The 24,239-nt window shown below is 45.2% G+C and overlaps 2 protein-coding genes across 7 annotated transcripts in view; one reads left to right on the plus strand and one right to left on the minus strand.

Moving 5' to 3' along the window:
- Positions 1-7: 7 nt before the first annotated feature.
- On the plus strand, positions 8-14,025 carry LRRC57 (leucine rich repeat containing 57). 5 transcript variants are annotated; one of them, XM_083167553.1, is made up of 7 exons: positions 9-189; positions 5,881-6,021; positions 6,753-6,911; positions 7,501-7,636; positions 10,374-10,642; positions 12,172-12,357; positions 13,495-14,025. In XM_083167553.1, exons 3-7 carry the CDS (start codon positions 6,828-6,830, stop codon positions 13,534-13,536), a joined length of 717 nt encoding a protein of 238 aa, XP_083023679.1. In that variant the 5' UTR covers positions 9-189; positions 5,881-6,021; positions 6,753-6,827; the 3' UTR covers positions 13,537-14,025. The 5 variants fall into 5 exon arrangements, with proteins under 5 accessions (XP_083023682.1, XP_083023679.1, XP_083023681.1 ...); XM_083167556.1 differs by lacking the exon at positions 5,881-6,021 and having other exon boundaries at positions 8-189; positions 6,756-6,911; XM_083167555.1 differs by lacking the exon at positions 5,881-6,021 and having other exon boundaries at positions 9-230.
- Positions 14,026-16,877: 2,852 nt separating this feature from the next.
- Positions 16,878-24,239, minus strand: part of SNAP23 (synaptosome associated protein 23) — a 31,851-nt gene continuing 24,489 nt past the window's right edge. For both annotated transcript variants that reach the window (XM_083167542.1, XM_083167543.1), the window contains exons 7-8: positions 22,334-22,478; positions 16,878-20,423 (exon numbers count right to left, since the gene is read on the minus strand). In XM_083167542.1, coding sequence (XP_083023668.1) covers positions 20,361-20,423; positions 22,334-22,478 — 208 coding nt within the window. In that variant the 3' untranslated portion in view covers positions 16,878-20,360. The remainder of the gene's footprint in view (positions 20,424-22,333; positions 22,479-24,239) is intronic.

Here is a 24,239-nt window from a genome sequence, read left to right on the forward strand (position 1 = left end):
AGACGCCATCTTGTGTGTGTCAGGCTCTAGGTGGGGAATAGGAGTTGTTTCCGGAAGAAACTGTGTCAGTCTGTACTGTAGCAGCAGATTCCCACCCTGGGACAGCGGGGAGTAGCTGCCGCCGGTCACCGCAACCTGTCCATGGGTGCTGTCTGGGCTGCTGCCCCCTGAGCTGTGCCAGGCAATCTGGTAAAGTGTACTATACTATGTATGTACTATATATCTAACAGGTGAGAGAAGCAGCTCTGTATACAGGCAGGAGGAGAGGTAGTTACTGTTTGCCAGTTGCTGAGGGTGGAAGTATACAGACAAGATTATTATGGCAGGGTGGCAGTGTACATGGGATTATTATGGCAGGGTAGCAGTGTACATGGGATTATTATGGCAGGGTAGCAGTGTACATGGGATTATTATAGCAGGTTAGCAGTGTACATGGGATTATTATGGCAGGGTAGCCGTGTACATGGGATTATTATGGTAGGGTAGCCGTGTACATGTGATTATTATGGCAGGGTAGCCGTGTACATGGGATTATTATGGCAAGGTAGCAGTGTACATGGGATTATTATGGCAGGTTAGCAGTGTACGTGGGATTATTATGGCAGGGTAGCCGTGTACGTGGGATTATTATGGCAGGTTAGCAGTGTACGTGGTTTTATTATGGCAGGTTAGCAGTGTATGTGGGATTATTATGGCAGGGTAGCCGTGTACATGGGATTATTATGGCAGGGTAGCTGTGTACGTGGGTTTATTATGGCAGGTTAGCTGTGTACGTGGGATTATTATGGCAGGTTAGCAGTGTATGTGGGATTATTATGGCAGGTTAGCAGTGTACGTGGGATTATTATGGCAGGTTAGCAGTGTATGTGGGATTATTATGGCAGGTTAGCAGTGCATGTGGGATTATTATGGCAGGGTAGCAGTGAATGTGGGATTATTATGGCAGGTTAGCTGTGTATGTGGAATTATTATGGCAGGTTAGCAGTGTATGTGGGATTATTATGGCAGGTTAGCAGTGCATGTGGAATTATTATGGCAGGGTAGCAGTGTACATGGGATTATTATGGCAGGTTAGCAGTGTACATGGGATTATTATGGCAGGTTAGCAGTGTACATGGGATTATTATGGCAGGGTAGCAGTGTACATGGGATTATTATGGTAGGGTAGCCGTGTACATGGGATTATTATGGCAGGTTAGCCGTGTACATGGGATTATTATGGCAGGTTAGCAGTGTATGTGGGATTATTATGGCAGGTTAGCAGTGCATGTGGGATTATTATGGCAGGGTAGCAGTGAATGTGGGATTATTATGGCAGGTTAGCTGTGTATGTGGAATTATTATGGCAGGTTAGCAGTGTATGTGGGATTATTATGGCAGGTTAGCAGTGTATGTGGGATTATTATGGCAGGTTAGCAGTGCATGTGGAATTATTATGGCAGGGTAGCAGTGTACATGGGATTATTATGGCAGGTTAGCAGTGTACATGGGATTATTATGGCAGGGTAGCAGTGTACATGGGATTATTATGGTAGGGTAGCCGTGTACATGGGATTATTATGGCAGGGTAGCCGTGTACATGGGATTATTATGGCAGGGTAGCAGTGAATGTGGTATTATTATGGCAGGTTAGCAGTGTATATGGGATTATTATGGCAGGTTAGCAGTGTATGTGGGATTATTATGGATTGTAAACTTGCAGCAGGGCCCTCTAACCCCCAATTCTGTCTGTTGTTACCCAGTTTGTTTTATCACTGTCTACTATTGTAAAGCGCAACGGAATCTGCTGCGCTTTATAAGAAACTGTAAATAAATGATGGCAGGTTAGCAGTGTACGTGGGATTATTATGGCAGGGTAGCAATGTACATGGGATTTTAATGGCAGGGTATATGGGGATGTTATGTCTGGGTAGCAGTGCAAATTTGCAGGCTGGTCAATAATCATTTGACTACTCATTCCTACAGATCGTATAGCACATGCAGCAATAAAATCCATTGTCTTATTTTAATCGCAAACCATTCTCAAATTGATTGAAGCCTGTCTTCGTGGGTGGTAACTGTCCATTAATACCCCTTTCACACCAGCCTGAATTCCTGGGTTGGCCCCGGGAACAACCTGCGACTAGCGCTGGTGTGCAAGGTTCCTGGGCCAAATTTCCGGGAATTCAACCCTGCTAGATAGCAGGGTTGCTCCCAGGACCAGCCCGGAATACAGGCTGCTGTGAAAGGTACTTACCTGGCATCCCGGTTTGCTTCCAGCGGCGGGTGGCGGCGTTCGATCCGGCGGGCGGCAGGCAGGGGGTCTGGGGTTCAGACTGCGGGGATCTGAGCAGAGGCAGCTGGGCGCTTGTAGCGCTATTTGCCAGGCAGCGGGGCGTGAAGTGCTGCTGGATGGTCTCAACCAATCAGCATCCAGCCAGTCTTTTCAAAATGTTTTCAAATTCTACTGCCAAGCTGCCTGGCAAATAGCGGTACAAGCACCCATCCGCCACCTCCCGTATCCCTGCAGTCTGGACCCCAGACACCCCCCCACACCAGAAAATGCAGTGACTAGGCCAACCTGGGAATGTTACTGCTTGAGCCCTGGGCTGTATTCCTGGGTAAATTCCTGCATTTTCTGGTGTAAAAGGGGTATTACTTGGAGTGTCAAAGAACCGCAAGTGCACCCAGGTGTTCTCAGGGAAGGGTATGTGACGTTCGAACAAGCAGTTTAGGTCCCGGGTTATGCACAGACTGTACACACTGGAAATGATTCAATGATTTGCATCTAATTGCCGATCTGCTAGCTGATCACATGGCTCTGCAAATGAACAGAGAAGCAATGCGGTCTGTATAACCCCGACTATGACTACCAGTATGTGTGACTTTCATCTGTGCAGACTTGAAGTGTTTTAAATAATGAGTAACAATGCCAGGTTATACACTGACTAGTCAGATTCCACAATCAACTCAAAATATGTATTATAATGACACGATAATACATATCCCGCCCTCCCATATCTTATCTACATCCGCAGTGTATGGTCAAAGCATGTGTACAACAGCTTGCAAAGCACCACAGATATTTGACCAGATAAGGGCAGATAACTCCACTGCAAAATCCTTTTAAATCCGATCGTAATCTAGTGCTCCAGCTACTTTATGTTGTGTGCTGATGCAGATCTGTGTCTCACAACATTGCAGAGGGAAGACCTGGATAGTCTGTACTGTATACTAACATTGTGTAGTGCAATACAGCCACAGAACATATATATATATATATCTATCGTGGGAGGGTCTGTTGAACTAAGAACCCAAAAGTATAAAGTATACATATATAAATAATATATTACCAAGCACAAAAGATCAGCAAATAAAAAGATTTGACAAGTGTTGTTGATATATAAAACTACAGTATATGTGATAGAACAATTGGTGGATTCCCACACACTGGGACCGATTCAGAGATGGGCAGATTTGCTTAGTTTCTGCATCTTTACTAAAATATGCTAATGTTGCAGGAAACAACTTGTGTTAACAGACGCCTCATGTGATCTAAAGACATCGGAGTCCTTAGTCATCGGAGTAGCCACCAAGTAACAGTGGGGCAGATGTATTAACCAGCGTTAAGTGCAAAAATGCACTTAACGCTGGTTAACTGGGGGGGATTACGTCTGTACCTAATGTATTACTAGCGCACCTAGGGGTGGATTTATCATTGTGTGCCGAACGTTCGTTATGGGCGCAGGTATTTTTCGCCACTTTTCCGCGGTGAAGCGAACCTGTTTTTTGCCCTTATTTACTAATGTGTGTGCGCACGTTATGGGAGTGCGTTATCTCTGACCTGTGGTGATACGCCTCCTCCCATAACGAAGGGTGAACCTCCGGCCGGCGGTGCCTTCTGCGCATGCGCCGGTTACCTTGGTCTCGCGTTGTGTATCCGGCGCATGCGCAGTTTCCGCTTGCTGATCTCCTGCGTCTGCAAATTCAAACTGCGCATGCGCCGGGTAATATTCGCGGGGGATGCTGTGTACCCGGCGCATGCGCAGTTTGAATTTGCGGACGCCGGAGACCACCAAGCGGCGAAGAAGAAAGCAGGAGAGCCCCGCAGCGCCAGATAATTCTGGCGATATGCCCATGCGCAAAACAGAGGAAAGCGCGGCCATCCAGCATCTTAATAAATAAGGTATGAGCCTGGCGCCCACATTCAAATAACGTATACACGTTATCCCTCCTGCACCATACCGCGGCACGCTAATCAGCCGTATCGCGGGTTTGATAGATATGGGGAAGTGCTATCCCCTGCTTTAGCGCAGGCGGATAGCGCGTATACCCCATAGCGCAGTGTGATAAATCTACCACAGAGGGGTAGATTTATTATAGCGGCGCCTATCGCGCCGCTATAACAGTTCCTGCTTCGCCTCATTAGCGAGGCGAAGCAGGAGGGGACACCGACAAGATCTACTAAGATCTTGCTGCCGGAGTGGGGGAGCACTAACTCCCCCCTCCGGCGATGTCCCTCCTGGAGACAGCGCATCAGTTAATACTGATGCACCGTCTCCTTCCCCCCCGGCCGGCTGACTGCGCATGCGCGGGATCTCGCTAGTCTCGCGAGATCCCAGCGCAGCTCAGCCCCAGCAGCAGGGACAGCGCTGTCCCTGTTGTTAGGTATAGGCATCGCCGTCTGCAGCTGGCGAAGTCGACAGCTGCAGGCGGCGGAACGGTCAGCGATGCTGATTGTTCATAAATCTGGCAGGAGGCAGGGGCGCAGTGCAAAACATCGCCCCTGCGCTATGCCTCCTGCCCCACACCGCCGGCGTTAGAGTAAACGCTCGGCGGGTGTGATAGATCAGGGGAAGCGCTATCCCCTGCTATAACGCACGGGGATAGCGCATATTCCCCTGATCGACGTTTAATAAATCTACCAGCTAACGTGCGCTAGTGACAGCCCGCCGAGTTACGCTCGGCGGGGCTGTCCCTGCAATCCCCCCCAGGGATTAACGGCCGGGGCGATGTATTAACAGCCTTCAAGGCGTTAATTCGCCCCGGCCGCTTCGCCAGCTCAGGGCTAGCGTTGTCCTATCCCCCACTATGGGGACAACGCTAGCCCTGCGTCTGGCTTGGGCTGCGCTGGAGATCTCGCGGTTTTTGCGAGATCTCGCGCATGCCCAGTGCGGCCGGCCGGGGGACAGGAGATAGCGCATCAGTATTAACTGTTGCTCTATCTCCAGAAAGGGACATCGCCGAAGGGGGGAGTTAACGCTCCCCCGCTTCGGCACACAAGATGTTAATACATCTTGTCGATGTCCCTTTCTGCTTCGCCTCGCTATTGAGGCGAAGCAGGAAGTATCATAGCGGCGCGATAAGCGCTGCTATGATACATCTGCCCCAGTGTGTGGCTGGTGTTTTGTTACGCAGGCGGGGCCAGTGAGGCTGTGGCCAGTTACGCAGCCGCTTGCCTTGGCGCGCCCCTTTTTTCTGGAACAATGGCTGTTGCCGCACCCTCCCCACCCACAAACGATCACAGCATGTCTATCAGGCTGTGGCATAGGGGCTGCCATGGATGATCTCACAGACAGAGATTCTGCACATGTGCAGTACAGATAATGCGCAGCCCTGAAAATCTCAAATCACATGTCTGAATTAGACCCATAGGGGTCAATTTACTATGATGAGAGTTCTTTTGAAGATGGGATGTTTGCCATAGCAACATCCCATTTTCCATAGAACTCTCATCTTTGTAAAAAAAAATCCCATATATTTGTAAAAAGCAACATAGGGATTTGTAGGGATCCTAAGACCATACTCTCCACTAGAGACATTCAACTTGTTATAATGTCCTCTTATATCCCCCGAGAACGGAAGATTGATGTTTACGCAGTGATCTTTATACCCCGAAAGGTGGATACTCTGTCTTCTGACTCCCTGGACAGATGAGTCTGTGTACTGCAAGAGTTCTGGTGTCCTGTTCTATCCTTCATATATGCCTCCTGCTGACCTCAATGCAGGGGCCATATTGCTGTAGACTGAGACGGCTAACAGGTTTGATGCCACCCTGCATGTCTGTCCATTATATAGACATGTGTTCATAACCAAACCGCCCATATAACCATTTATTCATTAGCATACAGTATGTATGATCATATGCATCAACAGTAAAAGAGCTCAACAGTAAAACCTTCATTATAAAATCTAATTATCTGCTATCATCTAATTATCTGCTATCATTTATTCATTAGGTTTCTGAATATACCAAATTGCCATTACATTAAACCTCATATATATTAAAGACTGTACAAAGTGCATTCAGAATGGCCAGGCAAGGCACTGAGGGGTAGATGTACAGTATAAAGCGGTGATGACAACCAATCCGCTTTATATTATGCAAATTATAAATGTTACCTCAGTGCTGATTGGTTGCCATTGGCCTCTTCTCCTCTGGCTCACTTCTCCTTCCTTATCACTGCTTCATACATCTACCCCTCTGTGACCAGTATACTGTGCTAACGTCTCCTGGCATCCCTTTTGAGGTGCGTATAATTGTCTGCATGCAGCCGGACATCGTATAGCATTGACGCATCGATAATCCCCATGTAGACATCAGCCATCTCCACCTACCAGTATGTCTCAGTGCTTTTGGGGAGAGGTAAATGTCGCTCTAGGAAAGATTAGTTTTGCCTCTAGACATTTGTTGGACAAACCTGAAAAGAGATTATATCGGGTATAATTCCATGGGTTTTCAAATCTTTTTTCTTTCTTTGTCTTTATTTCAGTAGGACGGCACTAAGTTAATACACGGAATTTGCTGCCCTTATCCATTCCCGTGACGGAGGGTTCTCTTGTGCATCATGGGTAACAGCGCATTGAAAGCACACCTGGAAACAGCACAGAAGACCGGTGTATTCCAACTCACTGACAAAGGATTGATTGAGGTAAGAGGATGTTATAATAATAATATTCATATAGTGCAACCATATTACACAGCGCCTTACAGGAGATATGTACTCGGTCACATCAGTCCCTGCCCCATTGGGGCATAAGCTGGCCATACATCAGCACGTCTCATCAGGGGACCAACCACCCACGGGAGTGCACAACGTGCGATCGTATGCACACAATCCGTCACACTACCAGTTGAGATTGGACAGTTGGGTCCAATCTCATTCCGGTGTATGGGGGCCTCTGCATTCTCTGACTGCCCAGTGTAAGTGATACTTCATTCACATCATGTGTAAGATGCAGTGTACTTGAGTTGATGTAACAAGAATGGGCCAGTGGTAATATTACCAGGATTGGGGCCCTGGCAATGGCAGATTATAGTGAGAGCAGATGGCCCCATCTGCGGTCTGTATGCATGTCACAACCCCTTAAACATGTACTTGTTGGATAAGAGCAGGGTGGTATTCTGTCATACTGGGACCTGGATTCCCTTCCTGTTGCTCCATATCATATGCCAGTGGGTGCTTATCTCTCCGTTTATAACCGTGATCACCTTCTGTACTTGTTCTGTTTTCTTCAAAGTTCCCTGAAGAACTACAAAGGTTATCGGCTAACCTCCGAACCATAGACCTGTCCAGTAACAAGATAGAAGTCTTACCTCCGTCTATGGGAAAGTTCTGCGCTCTCAAGAGTTTGACGCTAAACCATAACAGGCTGAGTAAGAATTTCCTTATCTCTAATCATGGCGAATGCGGCGTAATACCGGATGAGTCGTTCTTTCCAATAATAGGTTTTTATACAATTTAACGCTTCTTAAGATGTAACTGTTAGTTTGCCCAGCGCGTGGAGGAGCTACAGGGTTTACATAAGGAAAGCACAAGCAATGTCACGGTTCTATGACAGACTATTTACATTTGGAATCGGTACATCTGCCAGACCACACTTAGGTCTACAGTCATTAGGTCGACTGGCAGGAAGGTCGACCTGACTTAAGGTGGACATGGGCCAAGGTTGACATGACTTAAGGTCGAATTAGCATAAAGGTCGACATGAGGAAGGTCGACTGGTCATAAGGTCGACATGGGTTTTTCACTGTTTTTTGACCCCGAATGTCGACACAGTCGACATGGACACAGTTGGCAATGAGAATCGGACCCTCGCTTCGCTCGCAATGCTTCGGGCACGGTGACTCGCTTCGCTCGCCACAGCTTTAATAACCTCCTCCACGCCCTAGTGGATGGTAGGGCATGAAATACTGCCTGTCGGCACATGTCGGCTCAAAAAACAGTGAAAAACCCATGTCGACCTTATGACCAGTCGACCTTCCTCATGTCGACCTTTATGCAAATTCGACCTTAAGTCATGTGGACCTTGGCCCATGTCGACCTTAAGTCAGGTCGACCTTCCTGCCAGGTCGACCTAATGACTGTAGACCTAAGTTCATTCTAATCGATGACCGCTTCCCTTACATTTACAGAGCACATACAGCCTTGTAAAGCTGTGTATTATATACTGCAGTGTTATGCTTAGTATGGTTACTGTGGTATACAGTCACTCTGTTAACACTATGAAGGTCGACCACTAAAGGTCAACAGGGATAAGGTTGACAGAGAAGGTCGACACAAGCATTAGGTTGACAGTCAAAAGGTTGACATAAGTTTTTTATGGTTTTTTTTTAGCAGACTTGTGCCGACAGGTGGTATTTTATACCCTACCCTCCACTAGGGTGGAAAGGGAGAATATGAAAGTGTACAGAGCACAGCGAGGGGGCGCGGTACACTTATACTGTGTCCATGTCCACTTACGACAAAATTCGGGACAAAAAAATAATTGTGAAAAACTCATGTCGACCTTCATAGTGTCGAACTTATGAACCATACCCATCACTGCCAGCATGCGTCTCTCACAGGTGGAGTTGTCAAGGAGAGGTTCCCCAGTATTGATTAATTTATACACAGGGCCAGATATATACGTACGTACAGTACGGACGGTGTATTGGTTAGCATTACTGCCTCACAGCACTGAGGACACGGGTTCTATTACCACTATGGCTCTAACTGGGTGGAGTTTGTATATTCTCCCCGTACTTGGGTGGGTTTCCTCCTACATTCTGAAATTATACTGGTAGGCTAATTGGCTCCCAACAAAATTACCCCTAGAATGAATGTGTGTGTGTGTGTGTGTGTGTGTGTGTACATGTGGTAGGGAATATAGATTGTAAGCTCCACTGGGGCAGGGACTGATGTGACTGTTCAAATATTCTCTGTAAAGCGCTGCGGAATATGTGTGCGCTATATAAATAATAATAATACGTGCACTTTATACAGTTGTACTACTGCCCTGGAATTTAGTGGTTTGCGCTGTAACTATGGGCAAATAAGACATTTCTATAACTGTCCGCTAGTTGCTTGTATAATAGAATCATACCTTGTAACTGGGAATTCTCTTATATGCAGACATAAATCATGTATATCTGAATTATTGCAGAAATGTTGTATTACTCAATTATGGGGCATGAATTAGAATGTCTGTCTGTCTGTCTGTGTGAATCAACTGTTGTTGTTTTTGTAGCAATTCAGTATAATGGTCACATGTATTGTATCTATTACATCTCCTCTGAGAGCAGATGTAGCTGGTTTTATGTTATTAAATTGGCATTTTGCAGTTATACTGAACATTTCAGCTTTTCCTATTTAACATTTGCTTTTACAATGTTGTGTGTGTGTATTGTCCACTGTCTAGCATAACCACAGGTATGGATTTCTATAAAACTATATTGCAAAGCATCCCTTTGGCAGTACTTGTGCTCATTTTTGCAAGCACTGCTATTGCTTGATGCAAGAAATGGGCATGGCTCAGACAGAATGGGCGTGGCTTATCAGAAGGGTCCAGGATAAGTTGCTGGAAGTCCCTGTGTTAAACTTGATACGGAACAACTGCATTGCCCTACGTGAAAAGTGTTGTCCGGTGGTCTCTTCTTTCAGCCATGCTAGTTAAAATTGTAGGAAAGTTTGTCCTCAAGATCTCCCAACAGTTCGAGTGTCTCAGGCAACCTGTGGATCTATAGTAGGAATGAATGCAGCAGGTTTGAAAATGTGAGAGTTATTAATAACTACAGCTGTGCACCAGCTAGGGGATCTGGAAAACGTGGACCGTTGGTAGATCTTGAGGACCGGTTTGGCCACCCCTGATCTAGACACTGTATATCTATTAATCCACACCCAGTACAAAAGAAACGCTGTCCCATTGTTAGGTTGAAAATGGAGGGTCCTAAAACTCTCTCTTATCGGTTTCATACTCTCTGCAGTTGCCAAGTCTTCCAGACAGTGGTGACAAATTTTGAGTAGTGGCCAAAAGTTTCCCATTCCGTTTACTTTCTCCAGAAAAGTTTGTCAGCCAGCAACATGCAAATTTCTAAAGCTTTAATGTCTTCTTTTGTTTGTTTCATTTCTCAGCCCGGCTTCCAGATGAGTTGTGCAAATTAAAAAAGCTGGAAACCCTGCTCCTCGGCGGCAACCAGATTGCCCGTCTCCCGGCTGACTTTGGACAGCTGTCTGCATTGAAGACGCTCAACCTCTCTGGCAACCAGCTACGTGCAATGCCCCCCCAGCTCTGCAGCTTGCGGCACTTGGATGTGGTGGATCTGTCCAAAAATAAAATTCAAGCGGTTCCAGATGAGGTGGCCGGCATGCAGTCCATAGAGATAAACTTAAACCAGAACCAGGTCAGTAATACTGGACTTAAGGCCCCCATACACTATGCGATTTTGAGCCGATTTCACCCGATTTCGGCACTTTGGGCCGATAAATCGGGTGAAATTGGCTCAAAATCGGTAGTTTGTGACATCTGATCCAATCTGATGCGCGTTCCCGCGCGCATCGGATCGGATCAGGGCGTCGGACCTGCTGAACATAAGATGTATCGGATCTGACCCATCATGGGCACATCGTGGGTACTTTTTAGCACCCACGATGTTTCAGATCCGATAGATCTATGGGTACCTTGAGGACAGGTTCGGGGGAGCTGTAGACGGGGACCGCAGATGCATAGTAAAGACCGGGGGCGCGGCGGGAGAATAGGAAGAAATCCTACTCAAAAGACCGGGCAGCCGCGGCGCTGATTGGCTGAGCTCTCAGCCAATCAGCGGCCGCCCGGTCTTTTGAATAGGATTTCTTCCTATTCTCCCGCCGCGCCTCCGGTCTCTGTTCTCCATCTGTGGTCCCCATCTGCCGCTACATCTCCTGCCGCTCCCCCGGAGCACTCCCCGCTTCCAGCCTGCTCCTGCCGCTTCCCCTGACTGGTCCCCGCTGCCGAAGGAGTCGGGTAGGGGAACTGTAAATGCTCCGGGCAGGTGGAGGGAGCTGGGGGCGGGGGACACTGCTAGTTGTGCAGTCAGCGGACGCTGCGGGCCGGGGGACACATAGGCGGCAGTAACATAGAGGCAGGCAGGGGGGAGCCGGGAGCTGTCAGCGCTGGAATAAAAAAAAACATACATTGAATGGGCAGCCTGTGATTGGCTGAGCGCTCTCTCAGCCAGTCAGCAATTGGCTGAGAGAGCACTCAGCCAATCACAGGCTTCCCATTCATTGTATGGGCTTTTTTTTTTCCAGCATTGACAGCTCCCGCCTCCCCCTGCCCGGCTCTCCGTCGCTGTCACTGTCCCCCGCAGCGTCCCCTGCACGCTGCCTCTGCCCTTCCAGCAGCGCGCCGCAACCCACCGTTTTAAATAGGATTTACTCTTGCCGCTCGCCGCTACACCAGACCTTGCGGCGAGCGGGAGAATAGAAAAAATCCTATTCAAAACCTGTGCGGCCGCTCAGCCAATCAGCGGCCGCCCAGATTTTGAATAGGATTTTTTTTTACTATGCACCCGGCCTCCCGCCGCAACCCGCTGCTGACTCTCCGGTCCCGCGGCGCCCCCTGCCACGGACCCTCTTCCCCCCCCCCCTGCTACTCCCCGGGTTTACATGTGATAAATCGCATCCGATTTATCACATGTAAAAAATGGCACATCAAGTGCCAAATCTTATCAAGCTCCCCGGGGGAAGCTCAGGGGAAATCGGGGCTGACTTGTCTTTACGACAAGTCGCCCAAGTGTATGGGGGCCTTTAGAACACTGTGGTTATCTGGTTTGGAGATTAAAGAGCTATGAATCACTTGCGAGATCAAGCTCTATATATCGGTTACACCTTCTTTTATTTTAAGTATACTTTCAACACACTAATTGCACATTACTTTGAATACTTTCATTAGATATCGCAGATCTCAGTACAAGTTTCTCGGTGCCCGCGCCTCAAGGTACTGCGATTGGAGGAGAACTGTCTCGATCTCAGCATGTTGCCCCCAAGCATCCTCAGTGACTCCCAAATTTCCTTGTTGGCTGTGGAGGGGAATCTGTTTGAAATAAAGAACCTCCGGGACCTGGATGGTTATGAGAAGGTCAGTATGAGTGTGATGTAACTCGGGGAGATGTACAGCGGTGGGGCTGTTAATGTGAAGGTTTGTTTTATCTGCTTTTGTGAAAGTGGAATTGAAGAATCTGAAAGAAGGTGCAATTAATAATAGGATTTTCTATATGAAGTGCATGGAGTACACAGGAAGTATGTATACCTTAGAGAAGGGAAAGGGGGGACATGATAGAAACTTTCAAATATATCAGGGGTTTTAACAAGGTACAGGTGGGAGACATTCTTCACAGGAAGAGGAGCAACAGAACACGAGGACATGCACTGAAACTAGAGGGAGGAAGGTACAGGTGGGAGACATTCTTCACAGGAAGAGGAGCAGCAGAACACGAGGACATGCACTGAAACTAGAGGGAGGATGATTCAGGGGAAATCTGAGGAAGAATTACTTCACAGAAAGAGTAGTAGATAAGTGGAATAGCCTCCCAACAGAGGTGGTAGACGCAAATACAGAAGTACAATTTAAACATGCTTGGGATAGGCATATTGATATCCTTACAAAAAAATAAGGATCAAATATGGTTTGAGGTAACATGTTTAAAAAGGGGCAGACTAGATGGGCCAAGTGGTTCTTATCTGCCGTCAAATTTTAGGTTTCTATGAAGTATTAGTATAGTGAGTGCAGGTAAGGACTCTTGGCAGCTGTAAGCAAGAAACGATGTTGATGTCGTTAATGTTCGAGTCCAGGGATGGGGAACCTTCGACCCTCCAGCTGTAGTTGAACTACACATCCCAGCATGCCCTGCAACAGTTGTAGCATGACACATAGCAAAACTGTAACAAGGCATGCTGGGATGTGTAGCTCCACAACAGCAGGAGGGCCGAAGGTTCCCCATCCCTGCTCGAGTCTGTCTCAAAGGTGACTTACGAGAAGATTGAGCATGCTATGGGTCAGGCCAGGAAGTCTAATCAGTATTACCCAAGATTACTTCTTAATGGAATGGGACTTTGGAAGCCTGCTGTATTATTGCAATCCTAATATTATGTTAAACAGCCTATTACATGTCTGACTAATGAAAACAAAGGTTTATGTACTTCTTCATGTACCATATACACTTCATTTAATACAGCTTTACCTGGATTACTGACCATTTTCCCATTTCCTTTGCAGTACATGGAGCGGTTCACAGCCACACGGAAGAAGTTTGTGTGATGTAGAGAATGTCTGCTGGATAGTTATCACGTAGCTGCAACAACTTCCCTGCCGACTAGACCGGGCCATCTGTGGACGTAGGCTGCTTCCGGGAGCTCATAGTTACATAAGAGTACTCACTTGCAAACACAGCCTGGAGAATTGGGGGTGACGGAGTATGGGGGAGCTGGAAGAGACACTGCTTTAAATGAAAGCTGTATGTGTTCTAAGTTGGTTGAAGTTCATAAACAGAGTTCCTTCAGTTATTCTCTGATTGAGCATGTAATTAAATGCTTTGTTAACCAATGGACAGTTGCCATGATATTACATTATATGCAAAACAAACAATTACCAGTCCCTATTTATTTCATTGCAGGGCTTATCCGATCTTAACCAAACTACTAGTCAGCGTAAGCCAAACAGTCATAACTTGTCATTTCCACTTATACCATTAAATGTGCATTACGTTGTCACTGAATATTATTTCAAATATAAAAGTTTTCAACAAGAGACTGGCTAATTATTTAACATTAATAATCTTCCACCCAAGGTGAAACAGAGATCATGGTTTTACTGGTATAACACAAAGTGCAGGGGACGGGTTATATTACTATCAGGGTAGAAGTCTTCTGCTTTGAAAGGTCAGGAACTCAACTCCCACATGTGTCCTCGATTTCTGAACAGTGATTATGGTCAATTGTCCAACTACAAGATAAACTCTCACAAGACAAAATCCCATCTTTAACAGAACTTCTATCTAATGCTAGGTACACACCAGAACGATGCAGATCGTAAGATTATCGTACGATTGTCTCACAATCTGTTGGAGCACACCATCTGAATTCAGTTGAATGGATATTTTACAAATCCTGACTACAGCAGGTAGGCTCTGAAAAACGAGCAGCAGAGACGCACATCGGAAATGACGCGAAACATGCCCAATTTACATACAATCGGTCGAGATTATATTGAAGTCAGGTGAATTGAAACCTAATCGTTCTGATGTGTAACCTGCATTATTAAATTTACCGTTTAAGGTCTAGCAAGACCTACTGGCTGATACTTACCTTTCTCCCTCTTTTTGGAATCCAAATACAGCCCATAAATTCCTCCCACCACAATCCACCTTTTCAATATGGGACGATCTGGTTCTTTGAATATTGTACTAATAAAGTTTCCTCCTACCAACTCCCCACTATTATCTGTTGGTCTCACCAACATCCAATTAAAAAGTCAAGAGCTATTCTGGGAGAGGATCCTGAAACAGGAGGAATAAGCTGATTTAGGGAGTACACTTCGCATGAGAACTAAAAGAAAATAGCTACAAATATACATTTTGCTGCTACTTGATACAAGCTTTCCTCTGTTCTCCAACAAACAATAACGTCCACAAATATTGGGACAAACCATTCTCATATTTTGGGCTCAATACACCACCACAATGAATTTAAAATGAACCAAACAATATGTGCTTTTAACTGGAGACTTTCAGCTTTACTTTATTTACATCCAAATCAGGTGAGCTGTGTAGAAATTGCAATGGTTCCTATATGTACCTCCCACTGTAAGGGACCAAAAGTAATGGTACAATCGACTCAATCTAATTTCATGGACAGGCGTGGGCTATTCCCTCATTATTTCATCATTAATTAAGCAGGTACAAAGGTCAGGAGTTGATTCCAGGTGTGACATTTGCATTTGGAATCGGTTGCTGTCAACTCTCAATAAGGGGTCCCAAGAGCTGTTACGATCAGTGAAGCAAGCCATCATTAGGCTGAAAAAAAAAAAAGGATGCCAAAAACATTAGGTGTGCATAGATCAACTGTTTGGAACATTCTTAAAATGAAAGAATGCATCGAAGAGCACAGCAACACCAAAAAAAAACCTGGAAGACCACAGAAAACAACTGTGGTGGATGACACTTACTTCCCTAGTGAAGAAAAATCCCTTTACAATAGTTCGCCGGATCAATAACACTCTCCAGAAGGTAGGTGCATATGTGTCAAAGTCAACAATCAAGTGAATATAGAGGGTCCACCACAAGATGTAAACCATTGGTGAGCCTCAAAAACAGGAAGACCCAATTAGAGTTTGCCAAACATAATCTAAAAAAAGCCTTTACAGTTCTGGAACAGCATCCTATGGGCAGATGAGACAACGATCAACTTGTACCAGATTGATGTGAAGAGTTTGCAGAAGGAATGGAACTGCTCATGATTCCAAACATACCACCTCATCAGTGAAGCATGGTGATGGTAGTGTCATGGTGTGGGCATGTATAGCTGCCAATGGAACTGGTTCCCTTGTATTTATCGGTAATATGGCTGCTAACAAAAGCAGCAGGATGAATTCTGAAGTGTTTTGGGCAATATTATCTGCTCATATTCAGTGAAATGCTTCAGAACTCCTTGGAAGGCGCTTCACAATGCAGATGGATAATGACTATAAGCATACTGCAAAAGCAGCGTAGGTTTTTTTTTTTTTTTTTAAGGCAAATAAGTGGATTGTTATACAATGGCAAAGTCAGTCACCTGACCTGAATCCGATTGAGCATTTCACTTGGAGACAAAACTGAAGGGAAAATGACCCAAGAACAAGCAGGAACTGAAGACCTTTGCAGTAGAGGCCTGGCAGAGCATCACCAGGGATGAAGCCCATCTTCTGCAATAACTTACCAATATAGATGGGCGTTCACAGCTGTAAATCAGGCACAACTTCTAAATACAGAAAGCCATCCTCTTCCGCTTTGTGCAACTTTATATGGAATACTTACCCCAGTTATCTCGAATATATTTATCCAGCATTCTACATGGATTACTTGTGTTCTCCAGTATCTGTGTTTCCAATCATAATGTCTCTATCTAGTCTTAACTGTTCTGGTATAATAATTGCTTTCATTAGCCAATTTGGTCCCCACAACCTCCCTCCATTACTAGAATTCCCTTTCCTCTCTTTTTAGTTCCAGCAACTTCTTCCTTCTGTCCAGTCCTTCTCACGGTATAGATATCGTAAGTGGCAGAAGACTGACAACACAGGACATACAAGTAGAAACCAGTCAATCTGACACAAGGGTCATTGATAGCTCTTTCCAATTGGACTGGAGGCATCTAATTCTCACCAGAGAACACTGATCAGCATGGATCTCTCAGCATACATTGCTGGTGCATCGCATGTGTGCTGAGCGATCTGTGCTTAAGCACGTCACGTAGTATGGGGGAACCAATGACCGCCTGTGTATGGGTGTGCCAAATGCGGCATCCAATTCTTATCAATTTGACCCTGCAATAGATTATATCCATCAGACCAGAATCAGATCAGTTATATAGCCTGGAATCCGTTATGAAGAATCACAAGAGACTGGGTTATTTGCAGCCACTTTATTAGAGGTTAGCATTTTAAAAACATTTTTGAAAGGAATATTGGAAGGCTCATTTACGGTACATTCTTCTTGGATTTTAGTACAATCAACATGAACAGACTCATGCACAGTTGGGAGAAGACGACTACAGTACAATAACGTGGGGCCGAGACACTCATTTAAAAAATACATTCCTGACAAAGGCTGCACAAAATAGTACATATTCCAGGTCTCTAGACACCAGTTCCTGGTTTACATATGGGGTCAGGACGGCCAATCGGTGGTGAGCTGCTGGCCTTTAATGCAGAGACTGGTAAGTGGAGAACAGAATAGGTACAAGCCCCATTAAGGCAAAAGTTTCCACATGTCACAGTCATTTACCAGGTGTCCAGCTGTTTATATACAAAAAAACATAACATTGTTTTACAATTTAAAAAGTTTATAAATATATATACGCTTTCCAGCTTTCAGGAATTAAAAGGCACTGGGTATAACTAACGTGTACATAAGGTTATATTTCTATACATATTTCTGCACAGATTGAAGCAAATCTTCAGCTGAAAGGCACTACTTTGGCTATTGCAGGTTGTGCTACCATTTAGTATAATGAACTGGGGACTTTCTGCCGGACCTTTAACCTTTATATTTTATTTCAAGACAGGCATTGATCACAAAATGATCATCTTTTTTTTACCCATCACCTGAAAATGGGCCAGGTGTGATCCCGGTGATTATATAATGTACTCAATTTACGGCTCCGGGAAAAAAAAATATATATAAAAAAATCACATATAGGGACTATTCCTTCCCCCCTCCCCAATTACATAAAGGAAGCCAAAAACATTTATAGGCACAGTCATGTGACAATGTTTGGTCACTATGGTATGTAACAAACATGTTGATTAGATACTGAGAAACATCTAAGGCAACTCTGGGGCAAACAAACTGCTAACTCACTGTTTTTGGTAAACTAGTCATGCCAAAAGGGGTGCCGGATAACTTCTTGACAGTCAGGATACTGAAGCCGAAAGCATGACTGTTCAACTGCCAGACAGTCGTGATCCTGACCAATAGGGACTATTCTCCCTCCTGGGGATCCACAACCCCCATAGAGGGAGAATAGAACCTGTGACAAGCGATGCAAACCACCGAGCCCTCAAGGGGCTTTTCTGCACCCCTCCCCCCACCACCACCTGCTGGCCAAGATTCCAATATTGGTATACTGACAGTCAGGATCCTGAGTGTCAGCGAGTCATACCAAACTCAGCCAAGAGAGATCTGTTACATAGAAAGAAAAAAAGACGAATGTCCTTGGTAGGCCATATGGAGGTAGTCATCTGCATTCCATTTCTACAAGAGGGGCAGGGAATTCTATAAGACAGAAGCTGCAGGAAAGGAATTCTTAGAATGAGGGTATATTTTATTTATTTTTGGTTTTAAGCAAATAAGCCTATATTATGTAATAAAATATATTTAACACTTTTTAAAGCAATTTTACTTTCTATTCTAGGGGGTGCACAGGGAAGTGGTTCTTTACAGTAACTGGATATACAATGGGGGACAAAATAAAATGATTCACCGCTAATGATAAACCAACTACCGACAATCTTACCAATCTGTTTTAGATGGGAAGCGATTGAAAAGGTCTACGGTGTCCAGGAAGACAGTCAACACCAAAACACAGGCAATAGGTCAACAAACAAAATGAGGAAATACACTAGGTCGACATGACTATGGTCTGCACATGTAAAGGTAGACATGAGTTTTTCATATTTTTTTTGGGACATTCATATTTGACAGTTTCCAATCTTAGTCCATCGGAAGAGTGAGCGGAGCGAGGCACCAGGTCGGAAGCATAGAGAGCTTACACATTACACCATTCGGGAGTTCATATCAACAATGACACAGTACTGAAAAACTCATGTCTAACCTTTCACCATGTCAATCTATTGCATGTCGACCTATTGACAGTCTACTTACTGTAGACCTTTCCACCCATACCCTTTTAGTTGTAGCTCCCGGGCAGTTAGCTGGACAACATGTGAGGTAGTTCTTCCGCTATTACAGCCTAAAGGCTGCCATACATCTACAGATTGATTGTCAGATCTGGTAATGGATGAGAGTAAATGACAGTTGACCATTTGCTTTGAAATGCTGGAAAACTGCCAAAAACTGTCACTCATCCATTACCAGGTTTTTGTTCCAACCAGCCCAATCTGACAATCGATCTGTAGATGTATGGCCACCTTAAGCCAGGCATGCCCAAACTATGGCCCTCCAGCTGTTGTGAAACTACAAGTCCCATCATGCCTTACCACAGTTTTGCTATTAAGGAATGCTAAACTATGGCAAGGTATGCTGGGATGTGTAGTTTCACAACAGCTGGAGGGCCATAGTTTGGTCATGCCTGGCCTAATGCTTACAAACTCCACCCAAAACACAAGCCCTTAGTACAGTCCAAAAATAAATCTACAAAAAACAGATTAAAACCTAAGGATCATGCAGGGTTCATCTCCTGGTGACTAGGTTTCAAAGTATCAAAACCTTGGTATGTGTGTCAATGTTACACACGGACAAGCAATTACTATACTATATGTGTGGCTCTCCAGCTGGTCTGGATTTTGTAGAGCCACAGAAAATATTGAATGGGGATGATTAGAACACTTACATTTGTTGGTTTATTAAGGCAGTTGAAAAAGTGACATTTTACCATAGGCAGATAATAGTGAGGAAACCTAACCAAAAGAAGGCGAGGCATTAGCGCAGGGGGGAAAGTATCCAAGGCTTAGCTTCAGAAACAGGCTATGACATGATCATGATGGTTAACATCCCTGAGGCAGAAAATGAAGGTTTACCGAGTATAAAACCATTCCATTAAATATGGACCAGGACTGCAGTTGCTTGCCTTTCATTGGTGGAAACGGTTTTGCACTACAATCTCATGAGTGAAGGGAGGCTTCTCTGGCAGAGCACTATGTTGCAGAGGTGTATATAATGGTGGAGACTGAAGGCATTTAAAAACATAGGCAAAGAGTGTCATAGGATCAAAACAATAAGATATCCTCACTTGTCACCTGCTAACAAATACTAGGGGGGTTGAAGACTTTCCCCATGTGCTATTTCGATACATGTATGAAAATGAACCCAACCCAATGCTTCGCGGGTCCTTCATTCAATGAAGGGTAGGGATAACATAAGTGACATCACTACTAAAGACATTTAAATAGTGTAGTGGAGAAGAACGTTCTATCACTTAGGATGTAACAAACCACCAAGTGGTATTACGTGGGACGATCACATAGAATGACCTCCACTGTCCCGGAGACAGACACTACAGTGAATGAGGGGGATTGTCCATGAACAAATACACAGAGCACAACAGGGCAGGGTAATAAGCCAATTCATTCCCGGACCCCTTCGCTGTGGTATTGAGCGGACATGGTAAAAAGGATAGCTCCAACAGGTCACAGGAAAACTCTTGTGTTCTTCACTCAATAAGTTTCTTAGCTTTGGTATTGGCCACCTCGATGCGATCTCGGTTAGTTGTTGCCTTAAGATGAAAAAAGAAATAAACACAAATAACCAGATTTTATCATTGCGCAAATGTCGGTGAGAAGAGTATTTTTCTTGCAACAAATGTATACGGCATTTTACTCAAACCTGCACCAATCTCATCAGTTTAATTTAAATAGATCGTTCTCCCCGTCTCATGTAAGTTCTAGTGAATACAAGTATAACCGTATGCACATTACTGGAATTGGCCTACTTTTTTATAGAGGGGTCACCTTGGCTGCTCACCAATAGAAAACCCTAAAATCCTCCTATCAAGGGGCCTGATTCGGAGATGTATGCGAACCAGATAGTAGGTAGGCTGCAGCCAGACTGACAGGGTGCAGCCCATTTGTGACAGGCACATAGTGTAGTTACGATATTGGGGGCACGTCAACAAGCTAGTTTCTGCAAGTGCTGAGGCCAGGAACTGGGTCTTCAGATGCCGGTTTTTCTGGCCCCCGGCTGAAGAGTTGGGCAGTCATTGGAGCGTCAGCTTACTCCAATGATCGATGCTGCAAGCACTGTGACCAATGAGTGCGATGGTGTAGACACAAGGACATGACACTCAAGGACGTGGCAGGAGGCATCTTTTTCCTACAGGCTGCTCCTGCTGCATTAGCAATTCTATACATTACTGCAGCAGCGATGTGTTCTGCGTCCATCTCAGAATCCCCTCCACTGCAAGATGTTACGGAGTATAGGCAGACTTTGTTTTAACAAAAGAAAAACAATATGCAACCGCCTTGCCTTTGATCGACTGTTAGGGTTATCAGTCCCAACTGCAAATTAGCTGCCCCACCATCTAGAACATGGGCACTTCAAGGTGTTACATGTTTGGAAGTTTCTAGGTGATATAGTGTTTAAAGCAGGACATGCAAATCCAAATTTCTAATTATGAAAGTTGGGTACTGTCCAATGGATTTTCGTGATTTAAACTTTATGTTTTGAAAGTTGTGCTCTTTTGAGCACTTTAATATAAAATAATGTTAAATAACATGGGGGAAATTTACTAAGAAGTGTATTGTACTTCACATGTGATGTTGCTATGGGCAACCAATCAGAATCTACTTATTTAGTACCCTCTAGGAGATAGTAGACAAGATCTGATTGGTTGCCCGTAGCAACATCACATGGGAAGTAGAATACACATCTTAGTAAATTTCACCCTATAGGTTCTTGATAAATGTTCAGTGTGATTGAAACATTACACAAGTTAACACTTGCGGCGGGATGTAATACAGACAGTATGTGCAGGATGTCGGCCAAGCCTGGACTTTTTTTTAAAGCCGCAATCATGCCTTGTAGAGGATGGTTACTTTAAAAAACGTCCAAGTTCTGCCGGTATCACGCCCCTCCAACGGACTCCGACTGTGTTATATGCCGCCATTGGTGCGTGATATAAACCTATTCCATGCCCTACCACTTTATGGTATATATTCAATTGATGCCGGATTCATTTAGAAGAAATTATTTTGCCGGAATGGATCCGGCATCCAATATTCAATGCAGCAGCCAAATCAGATTTTGGATTTGGTTGCTGATTGATGCTCACACGGCCGGTGTGGGGACCAGGTGAGCACGGTGGGCGGTGGCAACGCTGCTGGGCTCTCACCCAGCTCAGCAGCGTTGGGTACAGGAAGGTGCAGGTGTAGGCAGACAGGAGGACGGCGCCGTGTAAGCTGCTGCTGCTCACCTGGCGCTGTCCTCCCTGCCTCAATCCGGCATCTTTTTATGTTGGATTGAGATTGACGGAAACACAGCCAAAACCCCATCCGATCAATTCAAGTCAAAAACTGCCGTCTTTTTGGCAAGACGACAGTGTCGACACTCATTGAATATGCCCCTTTGAATTAATATGTGTTGGTATTCATTGTACCCTGGAGAGCACCAGGGCAGCTGGACACTCACCTTATCATTAATTCTGTCAATCACTTTGTTCTGGGAGTCAATCTCATTGCCCATGTCTAAAGCCATATTCTTCAGGTTTCCTAAGATGCTGCCAACCTGCTGCAGATTCTCATCCATCTCATCCTCCCGGGCATCATCTGTTATCCTGCAAACACACATTGACAATTAGGGTCTTCTGCGAGTGGGTTCTATATGGCCTCTTCATTTGTTTATTACATTATACAGGAGTGACAAGAGACTTGCAGGCTGGTTCACTGGTTGGGGACCCACCAAAACTATGGGGACTCCAGGTCCCATGTAATACACTGTAGCACAGTGCTTAATCTTTGTTCCCCTTCCACTAGGCAATTCTAATGCTCGAACGCAATGAGGAAGGACTGTATATTATCATTTTTAGACTCCACTTTACAGTTTTAATTATTCATCAAGAACGGTTCTAGAGATAGGAATAGTTTTAAGGAAACACTTGCTGTTATTGTCTGCTCATGCAATACACTTAGAGAACATCACTGCTATCATATAAAGATTCCTGCATCAATAATACACACGGCACAAACAAGCCGCAGTCACTACCGTGTGCCTTCATTGTAGTCATGTGTAGCATGTGGAATGGTAATATTTTTGGTACTAAAGCAGGGGTTTCCAAACTTTTTGGAAACACTGCACCCTAGAGTATCAGAAATGTTTTCGTGGCACCTCTTGGACAATACTAAACTTTGTAAATCTTGTTCATATGTCATATTAGGGTCATTATGTGGTGAGGGACAGGATCTGCTTCTGGTTTTGTATTTTACATTGACCAAAAATAATTTGAATTGGTCCTGGACTATAAATCCAGAGCACTCCTGCACCCCAGGGTGCAGTGGCACACAATTTGGCAACCACTGTACTAAAGTAAAGGTTTTATTCATCAATCCATTTGAAAAACTATGGGAAACCCCACTCCAGACTAAAACCAGTTTGTAGAAATATTCATATAAATTCTACTTAAACAGTGTCCAGTTATCATAAGGAAAAGTGGTTGTGGGTCCATCAACAAAAAGAAAGTCAGGTCGTTCCATTGTACATGTGGGGTCTGCAAGAATCGGAGAGCCAAAGGCGCAGAGAACAATTTGTGAGCAAGGACTAAGGGAGAGGGGGAGGCCTCACAGGAGGAGGAATAGTTGAGCAGGAATGGTAGTGTGCTAGTACTGGTGCAGGGGAACAGAACCAAATAAATGGACAGATACACACACACAGGGAGCAGAGATGCTAGCATAGAGACAGTGGAATAACCTCATTAAACACAAACCAGGAGCCCCAGATTTATCTGTGCCCAACATAAGGTGTCATCCAAGGCCATGTAGTGATCAAGTCTAAAGAAGCATTGGGTACTTGCTTCCTATCTGGGCGCCCATCGCGGGCATCGCGGGTACATCGTATGCCATTATAATGACATGCGATGCGACCGATGCGATTACCGCGATTTTACATAGGGACCAATGTTAAATGTCCCAATTGACCCGCGATGACCGCGATTTACCATAGGAAACAATGTTAAATGGATCAATTTCCCCAAATTATCATAGGGAACAATGGGAAATGGGGCAAAAACACCCCTGAACATAAAAATGTCCCCCCAAAAGTAGTTGACGCCACCCCGCCATCAACGTGAACCCGAAGCGTGGCGAGCGCTGCGAGCCCGCGAGGGGCGGCGGTACGCGTCCTCCGACCTTTTCATGCCCTACTATCCACTAGGGCGTGGAGTGAGAATAGAATAGTGTGGCGAGCGCAGCGAGCCACCGAGCCCGAAGCGTGGCGAGCGCAGCGAGCCCCGCGAGGGGACGCGGATACCTTCACAGTTATACGCGTCCCCTCGCGGGCTTCCCAGGTGTCCATGGCGACGCGGACACCTGGGAAGCCCGCG

The sequence above is a fragment of the Crinia signifera genome, chromosome 12 (assembly GCF_055691185.1).
Source record: "Crinia signifera chromosome 12, ASM5569118v1, whole genome shotgun sequence".
Taxonomy (NCBI): Eukaryota; Metazoa; Chordata; class Amphibia; order Anura; family Myobatrachidae; genus Crinia; species Crinia signifera.